This window comes from Balaenoptera ricei, chromosome 13 (assembly GCF_028023285.1).
Source record: "Balaenoptera ricei isolate mBalRic1 chromosome 13, mBalRic1.hap2, whole genome shotgun sequence".
NCBI lineage: Eukaryota > Metazoa > Chordata > Mammalia > Artiodactyla > Balaenopteridae > Balaenoptera > Balaenoptera ricei.
In genome coordinates this window covers 12,577,938-12,588,732 of record NC_082651.1, presented here as the reverse complement: position 1 = coordinate 12,588,732, position 10,795 = coordinate 12,577,938, and the positions used below count along the sequence as shown (strand labels likewise).

At 39.3% G+C, this 10,795-nt stretch overlaps 1 protein-coding gene across 4 annotated transcripts in view; it reads left to right on the top strand.

Annotated features, from left to right (window-relative positions):
- The first annotated feature begins 1,783 nt into the window (after nt 1-1,783).
- ANAPC1 (anaphase promoting complex subunit 1) overlaps nt 1,784-10,795 on the top strand; it is a 102,130-nt gene continuing 93,118 nt past the window's right edge. For all 4 annotated transcript variants that reach the window (XM_059942432.1, XM_059942431.1, XM_059942433.1 and 1 more), the window contains exons 1-7: nt 1,784-2,032; nt 4,074-4,310; nt 5,309-5,470; nt 7,345-7,396; nt 7,993-8,093; nt 8,675-8,757; nt 9,837-9,910. In XM_059942432.1, the coding sequence (XP_059798415.1) occupies nt 4,098-4,310; nt 5,309-5,470; nt 7,345-7,396; nt 7,993-8,093; nt 8,675-8,757; nt 9,837-9,910 (685 nt within the window). In that variant the 5' untranslated portion in view covers nt 1,784-2,032; nt 4,074-4,097. The remainder of the gene's footprint in view (nt 2,033-4,073; nt 4,311-5,308; nt 5,471-7,344; nt 7,397-7,992; nt 8,094-8,674; nt 8,758-9,836; nt 9,911-10,795) is intronic.

Sequence of the window (10,795 nt, the reverse complement as noted above, 5' to 3'; positions counted from 1 at the left end):
AGGCTGTGCAAAGAAACCATGCTGTAGAACAGTCCACCAGAGGGAAAAGAAAAGCGAATTTATGTCTCTGACTCCTTCCTGCCTTGCTCCTCTTGAACAAAATTTGCCTTGATCTAAATTTGCTCCCTACACTTTTGGGTTTCTATCAGCTTGCACACCCCCTGGGGAGGCATTCCCTCCAAGCCAGTGCCCCAGTGACTGTGACAATGGCCTGATGGCACAGCAAAGCCAGGCCAGAGGGCCTCGTTCTCTGTGGCAAGTGGCTGGTCGTGGGGCTGACAGGGCTGGTGGAACCAGCCTATGGTGTCCCTTTCTCTAGGAGGGCCCACGTATGGTCAGGCCATGGTGGTGGCTGAGGTGGGGCAAGAGGTGGAGGGTGGCCCTCAGAGACTCTGAGAGGCAACTGGGATATGTCCTGATGCTGTTTCTCCCAGAAAGACCAGGTCATGGAGAAACAGGACTTAAAGGGGGAGTGGCTGAGGGGGGACCCTGTAGGAGGAAATAAGTAAAAGATAAAGGCAGAGCATGAGGGATGTGATTGTTAATTTGACCTCACGTGTACCCTCAGGGCAGGGATGTCTGGGGATATTTTGGTCTCAAAGTCTAAGAAAGACTAAGTTCTATCTTGATCCATTTGGGCTGCTATACCATAAACTTATGAACAACAAACATTTATTCTTTACAGTTCTAGAGGCTGGAAAGTCCAAGATCATGGTGCTGGCAGATTCAGTGTTTGCTGAGGTTGTGCTTCCTGGTTCATTGACAGCTGTCTTTTTGCTGTGTCCTCATTTGGTGGAAGGGGCCAGGGAGCTCTGTGAGGTCTCTTTCATAAGGGCACTAATCCCTTTCACGGGGGCTCCACCCTCATGACCTAAGCACCTCCTAAGGCTCCCACCTCCTAGTATCATCACATAGACCATTAGGTTTCAACATAGGAATTTGGGGAGGGGACACAAATATTCAGTCCTTAGCAGGCTCCTTCCTGTTGGAGTAAAGTCTTCTGAAAAGAGGCCATTTGAGCTAAACCCTGAAGGTTGACATTTCAAATAAAGTGATGAGAATGAGCCAAGATACCAAGATACCACGAAGTGCAAGGTGTGTTTGGAGACCCTAAGGAGATAATTTTAGTGAAGACATAAAGTTTCAGGCAACTTTATATTTCTGGATAAAGAATTTGAACTTTATTTCTCAGGGAATAGGACTCCTATCAATCCTTTTAACATAGCGACACCACGCAATGGAAGATTAGAGCTCAAGAGAGTTATACATTTTGCACAAGTGTGATATTGTACAGTTGAATCCACAGACAGGGAGGGAGGGGTAAAGCTGGGGTGCTTAACCTGGATCTATGAATTCCTAGGGGAAGTCTCTGTGAAGCTCAGATTATTACACGCAACGTTTTTATGAGGACCTCTGTACCTTTCATCAACTTTTCAAAAGGTCCGGACCCCCAAAAGGTTAAAGTGCACTGGTAAAGAGAGAAAATCAGTAGAGTCCCCACCGTCCCCCAAGCCTGGAGGCACGTACCTCCCATTTGGGGGTCAGGAGGCGAGAGCGAAGTTGGCCAGAAAACCTTCTAATTCATAGTTAGGAGGCAGTTCAGGCTCGTACTGACATGATCTGGACGCCAGGAAGATCCTATCCCAGTATAGGCTGAAGGTATAAATAAATACCCAGCAAATTCTTCCTCGCGCTTCCTTCGTGCAACTGCGGAGGCGCTAGGACCGCGGGAACGCCGCTCGCTCCCGGCGAAGCCCCGCCTCGGCGCGAGGCAGGACGGGAAAGTCAACATGGACGCGTCCATTTGAACATCTCGCCTGAGTGGTTCTCCCGCACGCTTGCTTGTTAGCAGTCGTGTCCGCAGCTGCTGCCCAGTCTTCCTCCGGAACAGGGGAGGGAGAGGGAATGAGAAGCTGCAGCGGCCGAGGAGTCACCGTGACCGTCCCCGCCGCCACCCTCGGGCCCCCTCGGCCCCCGCGCCTCCGGGGAGCAGCCGGGGCTCGCCGCGCCTGACGCGTCCCGAGTCACACAGGTATGGGCCCGGCCCCGCAGCGCCTGGTGGTTCATCGCCTGTCCGCTAGCCCTCTCACCCGCCCCAAGGCCTACCCGCGCGCGGTGACCCGGAGGGCTGGGAGCCCGGGGCGGGCCCTGAGCGGGCCGCAGAGCCAAGGGGACCCCAGCTGGCGGGCTGGGCTTTACGGGCTGCACCTTCCTGCTCCACTCTGCGCCGGCTTCCTTCCTGCACTAAGCGCGGTGTCCCGTGTGGGCCTCAGCTTCTAGATCAGCCCCTTGCCGCTCTGATACGATGTTCTGAGACCCAGGCTCTTAGACTTGTTTGTTTCACCTGACCCTAAAGAGGCCGGGGAAGCTCTGCCTTTTTGCGGCGTCTCAACTCAGGGTGTCTTCTGTGTGCATTTGGATTTACTCTTGAAGCAACTGTGTGGTTACCTCTGGCGGGGTAGTTTTTGTTCCTAGTAAGCAATGCTGATATCTTGTTTTATAGCATATCAATTTAATACAGTACTTTCATCTGTAGCTCTTTATGTTGTCCCCTAATAAGTAAAAGCACATAAAAATTTGGGGTATTGCAAAAGCGTTAAATGTGTCACCTTAATTAGTACAAAAAGATATTGTACTGTGAAAATAACTATAATTAATACTTTTGTAATTTTCTCTCAAAGTTTTAATAGAATAGCATTTCAAAATTGCACAGCTGAAGTCGGATGAACTCGCAAGTTTTTTAATGTTGGTTATCCTGTTGACTAGAATATAGGAAGACCAGCTGAATTTTATTTTTTTCTTGTAAGCTTTATAAGGTACTGTTTTAGTTATATCTCAAGTTCAGGTCTTCTCAATTCTGAATTTTAGCGGGAGGAAAATAAAAATGTTTTGATTGTGGCATATGGTTATGTCAGGAATAGCATTTAATTCATAGCAAAATAACTTTGACCCTAGAGGAGCTGCATAGGAACTACAGGGGCTTTGAGATATTGCAGGAAAAAAAACCCTACTGATGCCAAAAAGACCTCAGATAAGAAATGTAAGTCAAATTTAGTTAAACTTTTAATTGTGAGTGCCGTTTCAAACCCTTTAAAGTTGTCTATGGTGCTGTGGTCAAATGTTGGTTTTGATCTGTGTTTGAGGATCGTAGCTTAAATGTGATGCCACCAAATCCATTTTTAATGTAGGTGTTTTCTTGGAGAGAGAACTGGCATCCACCTTATGTGCCACATTATACAGTGAATTTTACTAGCTGTCAACTACTGTATGTAGAAATGTTTTGGAAGTGAAGGGGCATAGTTCCACCCACAGCTGAGCCACATCTTTATAGTGATAAGCTGTACTGTAATAGGTTGTGTTAATTAAGAGCTAGCACTCATAAATTTGCTGCAAGTGTGGCTGTCCCATGGCCAGCGTCCTTCATGCCTTGGTTTCCTGTGTTTGGACCCCAGATTGGAATTGATTGTAGTCATATGTTTAGGTGGACTGGGGTGTCAAAACTACTGGTGACATTTGACAGTTTATTAGGTCTTTTGTGGATTGGTCAGCTGAAACAAGTAGTTCAACTTGTGATGAATTAGAAGTGATATGTGTTTTTTTTGGTGGGTTTTTTTTTTTTGTTTCATTCCAATATGCCAGTGGTCCTTGAGGTGTGCTTTTCAAATGAGTTTCCAACAGCTGAACAGAAATGACCTTAAATGTTGGGAAGCCGGGCAGTCATGGGACTATAAAGTACAACTTGTCTAAATACTTCATATGTGAAGTGTGGAAAAACTAGCATATAGTAGTAGGAAACATAGGATAGGTGTTGTGGGATGTAAGTGCTTGTCTCAACCCAGTGGTTTCCTTCAGTGGTAACCGTCTGTTGGTCAGTTTCCAACTAAAATGTGGTGATAACTAATCACCTGAGAGTCAGATCTGGCATGACCTTTGATGTTATAATTACTTGTACACCTACAGTGTAATAGGATTGACACTCATCCAAGGATTAATGACTCTTCTGTAAACTTTTATGATATTTTATTCTGGTTTTAACTCTAGAAGCTGACCAGAGTGTGTTTGAATTCATACAGAAATAATGTTGATATTTGGAACCCATGTCGAACTTCTATGAAGAAAGGGCAACAATGATTGCAGCCGGGGATTTGCAGGAATTTGTTCCTTTTGGTCGAGACCACTGCAAGCACCACCCTAATGCTTTGAACCTTCAGCTTCGCCAGCTGCAGCCAGCGTCGGAGTTATGGTCTTCTGATGGTGCTGCTGGCCTGGTGGGATCCCTTCAGGAGGTTACGATCCACGAGAAACAGAAGGTTCCGTTAAGTTTCCCATTGTATTTTTGAAACATAGAATGTTGTGATCTACCTGTAATTTAAGGCTACCTGCAACTGAGAAATGAGTATAATGCTACTTCTAGGGTAGTGGTTAAGATTTGGTAATTTCAGTCGAGACTAAAATAATGACTTCATTGTATTATGGTGTCATAACCGTTTATTTAGACATATAACTCATGGTTTTATAATAAGTACTATGATTATGGTCCATTCTAAACCTCTTTCTCTTCCCTTAGTATGTGGGGACCAGATTTCATGTTGTTTGATTATTAGATGGTAGAGTTAGAAATGGTCCCTGCTGCAAAAAGACTTACATATTTCTTGAGGACAAGAAAAATGCCACATAAGTAGATAGAGTACTAGTTCTTAAATAGGAGAATGAGATGTTAGCGTGTGTCAGAAAATCAGTCTTTCCCACTTTATTCCACTTTCATTCCATTTGGGATACCAAAATCTCAGGGAGAGGAAGTCTATGTAGTTAGAAATCTGAACCTTTCTCTCTCCCATTTATTTTGATGAGTGGGACAAGGGAAGGAAGGTGAATGTATATTTAGTAGTGAAGCAGGGAAATCTACCCTGTGAATAAACTCCAGCAGTGATTCCCAAGTGCACCTTCCTGCCCCCTCTCCATCATTTCCCCATGCACCTAATATACCATTTTAGTTTCCCTAGCATGTTGGTTTCATTTTTGGATCTATAGATATGGTATAATTTTTGTTTGTTTATATTTTGGGCAAATAATATAGTAGTATAATATAAAACATCCTGTAAGGTATATAATACACATATGCACACACCCCACTTTGTTAATCAGTGGCACTAAGCTGCTAAGAATTGGGCTTAGATTGAGTCTTTCTCCCCAGGCAAAGAGAGAGTAGGAGACTTGTGTCTGAATGATTATTGATTTAATTAATAAATCCTGCTCCATACTTTGGAAAAAAGTGCTTGAATATGTCCTGCATGTGTTAATTTTTAAGGAGAGCTGGCAGTTAAGGAAAGGCGTAAGTGAAATTGGAGAAGAAGTAGATTACGATGAGGAACTCTATGTGGCTGGAAATATGGTTATCTGGAGCAAAGGAAGTAAAAGCCAGGCATTGGCTGTTTATAAAGCGTTTACAGTTGACAGTCCTGTTCAACAGGTGAGTTGATTTGAATTTTAGCGTTTGATTGACTACTTAACACTTAAAAAAGTTTTTGTCCTAAAATTTAACAGAAATAATAAAAACTGTGTAATGGTCCCAGCAGCTGGGTGTCCATTTTAAAAATTTCATTTGTTTTCTGTATCATCACTTTTTTTTACACCATCCTTTGTCAATTTAATGATAGCCTTTAAACACTGTTCTTGAGTAATTCAATTTGTTATTCTCAATAAAAATTTCTAAGACATTGAGGGTACAAAGAATACTGTAACACATGATGATTATAACTGATTGCAGAGTATTCAATAAATAAAAATCTGGTTCCTAGTGATAATCAGAAAGAGAAAGAAAAAAACTAACTTGTTATCATTGCAGTTGGCAATTACACCTAACTCTATTATGAAAATCGGTAATTAAAGGGAAGGAATTAAGCATTTGCCCTGCCTTTCTAGGAAGACGTGCAGTTCATCTCGAGTTAATGAAGGAACACCCTTATTTATGGACGAATGCCAGCTAATAAATATAGAAAGAAGGGTAGAGTTAAAAAATCACCACTTTGTAACCTCCAATGTAGTAATGGATTCAGAAAAGGATTGTTAATGGATATTAACACTCTTGGGTGAAAGGATATTACCATGGCACTAAGGTATTACCCTGTGAATTACTTGCTAAAATGGACTGGACATCAGGTGCTAGAAGAAAATTACATTATTTTTCCTCAGGTGGGATGACGGTTTTGTGGTTATATAGGAGTACATCTTTAGTTTTAGGAAATGCACGATGAAGTGTTTAGGGGTAAAGTGTCATGATGTGTGCAATTTTCAAATAGCCCCCGCCCCCTGCAATTCCACATGTACTCAAATACCCTTAAACAAGTATGGCAAAATTCAGGTGAGACAGATGTTCACTGTACTGTTTCATCTTTTCTTACTGAAAGTTTTTAGAATATCAAGTTGGGGGAGAAATGAAAACATTTATGTTGGTTGCATTAATTGTTAGGTTACTGACAGGAGGTTTTAGAAGCTTTTTACTCATGTGAAGTTCCCCATTTGTAGACACTGAAATCGTACCTCGACACTGCTTATTTTTTTTTTTTTTCCATGAACTATTTCCTGATGAGTGTTGTATTCTTCTAACAATTTATTAGGAAGGGTAAACTGAATTATTCCCAAATTTGAGAGCATGTGTGAAAGCATTTCCATCCAGGAGAGTTGAAGCCAGTGCTCTTCTTGATGATAATTTCCCCCTCATGTAGCATTGTGAATGTATTTAATACCACTGAAAAATGGTTAAAATGGTAAATTTTATGTTATGTATATTTTAGCACAATTAAAAAGACACATAAAAATGCCATTAAAATTTCAATAAGTGATTGTCAAGCATACCAGTTGAAGTTTAACGGTTTTTCCTAGTTTGTATATATATTTTTAAGATGGGCCCTTAAGAAAAGGAAATGTTTTTCTAAATATTCTTTCTGGCGAGTCAAAGAATGATAAGATTAGGTAAATCTGGAGATTATAAAATAGCTTGGCAATTTTCAACTCTTCTGATAATCTTTAGCTTTGTATAGGATATAGGGTTTAATACAGGTTGAACCACTATTTGAATTCACTTTTGCTGCAAAGCTTCTATCTAGTAGGTTTCTTGATTTTGTTTTCCCTTTTCTTTTATTTGCAAGCATAGTTTATCTTTCCTTAAGATAGTTATCATTAATCAGTCTAATTTTATCTTATTTTTCTTCGTTCCCATGGTATATGTGTTGAGCTGATGAGGAGGGACCGTTACATAGGTGACACTATTATTTAGATACCCTTAGTTAATAGGTTATTATTTAGATGTAATTTTCTTAGGTAAGCATTTTGTTTTGATTTTAGGCATTGTGGTGTGACTTCATTATATCACAGGATAAGTCTGAAAAGGACTACAGTAAGTTTCTTTTTGAAATTTTATTTGATCTTATGATGATTCCAAATGTTTATCTCATTTTTTTTTCATTCAAAATAAGTAAGCCAGTAATAATGGTGGATTAGCGCAAGCATTTTTATATTTTGCATTAAAGAATTTGTGCTGTTGGGAATTGCAATTTATTTATTTTTTTAAAATTTATTTATTTATTTATTTTTGGCTGTGTTGGGTCTCCGTTGTTGCATGTGGGCTTTCTCTAGTTGTGGTGAGCAGGGGCTATTCTTCGTTGCGGTGCGTGGGCTTCTCATTGCGGTGGCTTCTCTTGTTGCGGAGCATGGGCTGTAGGCGCTTGGGCTTCAGTAGTTGTGGTGCACGGGCTCAGTAGTTATGGCTCTCGGGCTCTAGAGCGTAGGCTCAGTAGTTGTGCTGCACAGGCTTAGTTGCTCTGTGGCTTGTGCGATCTTCCCGGACCAGGGCTTGAACCCGTGCCCCCTGCATTGGCAGGCGGATTCTTAACCACTGTGCCACCAGGGAAGTCCCGGGAATTGCAATTTATGATTATTGGGATTTTTTTTTTGAAAACAATGCATATATCTTGTTGTACTCTCTCTTTTCAGGTAGTGATGAAGTAGAAAAATGCATATGTATATTGCAAAGCTCATGTGTTAACATGCATAGCATAGAAGGAAAGGATTACATAGCTTCTTTACCTTTTCAGGTAAACTTGAGTGTTTCAATGTTTTTGTGTTTTATTGGAGAATATTCTTGAATTAATTGGTTTCAGAAGTATTGCTACTCTCATGTCTTGTAATCAAAAATGTTATTTTTACTGAAATAAAATTGTAGTGGCTTACCATTTCCATCCTTTGTCTTAAAAATAAATTATTTAGTGAAGTGAATTATGAAGTCTTTTCTGAGAGGTTTCTTTTCAGTTTAAGTGACATATAAGAAATCATTTTGGTTTTATTCAAGCACTTGAGCAATATTAATCTTTCTCCTATTTCTCATTATCTTTTTCATGCCCTAATGCTGTTGTTACACTTTAATTACATTGTCATTTTGGTACTGATATTAGCTACTGGCAGGAATTTCAGGTCGAACTTCTCTTCCTTAGATTTGATTTTGTCTTAGATTTACTTGTTGGAATTACTTAAAAAAAATTATAGTTAATGATTGTTACTTTGCAAAACCCTTGTTAAATTGGAAGAAAATCTAATGTTCTGTAATGTTTCGTAAAAACATGTTATAAAGAATAGTTTCTTTTACTTCTGTTTTTTTCCTCACCCTTTTACCCAATAGGTTGCAAATGTTTGGCCCACGAAGTATGGCTTGTTGTTCGAACGAAGCAGCTCTTCACATGAGCTTCCTCCAGGCCCACCCAGGTATGCAGGTCAGAATATGATTCCTTGGGCTTTTTTTGGTTGGTTCTAAGGTAAAATTGTTTACCCAAAAGTTTGGGATGATGATAATTTCCATGCTGTCAGCACAGATAGATGCCTTTTTCTCTCATCTCAGCATTGTACCCTTATGAGTTCTACTTCTCACTTGGCGCTTAATTATCTACAGCTTTTTTCCCCAAGTAGTAAAATTGAGCAAACACGTGGCTTAAAGGTAACAAAACTCAATTCTTAGCTCTGCCATTTTTTCCATGATGTTACTTTGGGCAAATCATTAGCTTTGGCTTTAGTTTCCTTATCTGTTACAGGAAGAATACTGTCATTTATTTCTTAGGATTTATGCAGTGATTTAACAAGCTAATGTATATAATCTCTGACATAGGGCTTCATATGTCTTAGGTGCATAATAAATTATAGTGTGTTTACTTTGTCTCCCTAATCAGCTGTGAGCTCGTTGAAGGGCAGGAACATAAAGTACCTGTCACAGTGTGGTGTAAGTAGTAGACACTGAGTTTTAAGAAAATTGCTTATAGATTTTAATCTCTTTCTGTGTTTAAATAGAAGGTCTATTTTTTCCTCTTTTTTCAGTCACTCCTTAAGAAAATGCAGCCATTTTATTTACTTGAAGTGTTTCTTCTTTTTTTTTTTTTTTTTAAATACTCTCCTTTGTAAATAGGTCTAGAAGACTAAATTTCTTTCCTAGCTGTTGGAGACACACTGCCACTAAGAGAGGTTTTAAAAAAAAAATGACTACCTTATGCCCATTACTCTGTTTGTTCTGTAAGGTGTTGACTGCTGCTCACAGATACTCCCTGGGCTACACTGAGTTTGGTGTGTGTGTGTGTGCAAATTTACCCTGCATAAGAGGAGAGATTTCTAGGAATAAAATAGAAGATACTGTGAAAAACAGTAGGTCAGAAGTTTTTAGAGGGTTGCTTTTTGAGATGGTAGGTTTCTAGTTGCAAGTGTAATCTGCAGAAGACATTTCTTTGCAAGGAAAGTACAGAATTTGTGCACAAATGGAGTCATCTTGTGTTGGTGATTGTTTATTTGTTCTTTACTAGAGAACCTTTACCCACTATGTTCAGCATGCTGCATCCACTAGATGAAATTACACCTCTTGTTTGTAAATCTGGAAGTAAGTGTATTTTTATAAATTCTTTTATGTAGGCTCTCTTTTGAGTTTGGGGCTGGGGAGGAAATAAAGGAGCTTATGAAAATTAGATTTGTTTTATAAAAAGAATATAATTTAAGCATTTAAAAATAACTCTAATGAAAATAATTCATATTAATTAATTCATTGAATACCCTGGTATTAACTGTTTTAACAGCTATTCTTTTAGTAAAAATAGAGCCTATACATCAACCAGAAATACTGATATATTTTCTAACTTACCTGTAGATGACTCTGGACTTTGTTCCTTAGTAATTAGTAAGTAAATGAACAACACTCAGATAAACTAAAATCGTTTCCTTTTTTTGGAAAAAAGAAATGTAGAGCCTTAGACCTTTACTTTGGAAATTTTTAATATTTCATTTTCCCTGCTCATAATAACATAATTTGCTGGGACTCAGACTTTTAATAGTTCCTAGAGGTATTTCTAGATGCTTGTTTTAAAATTTTAAATGTGACCAAACATAGGCTATTATGAATAATGAGGACTTGAAGGCTAAAAAAATATATTTATATTCTTTGACCAATTTTACTTTAAGGACTTTATCCCAAGTATATATTCTGAAATACCACTGAGGTTTTTATCTTCTATATCAGGGCTTGGCAAACTACAGCCTGGGGGCTAAATCCAGTTTATTTTTCTAAGGCTTAAGAGCCAAGAGTGGCTTTTACCTTTTTAAAAGGTTGTAGAAAACAAAAATAATTATGCTACAGAGTCAGTATGTCTGCAAAGCCTAAACTATTTACTCTTCGGCCTTTTACAGAAAAAGTTTATTGATAATTCTATATTATACTGCTAACAACTACAAACAACCTAAAAAAACATGTCAGTGTGTGATTGAATGGTAT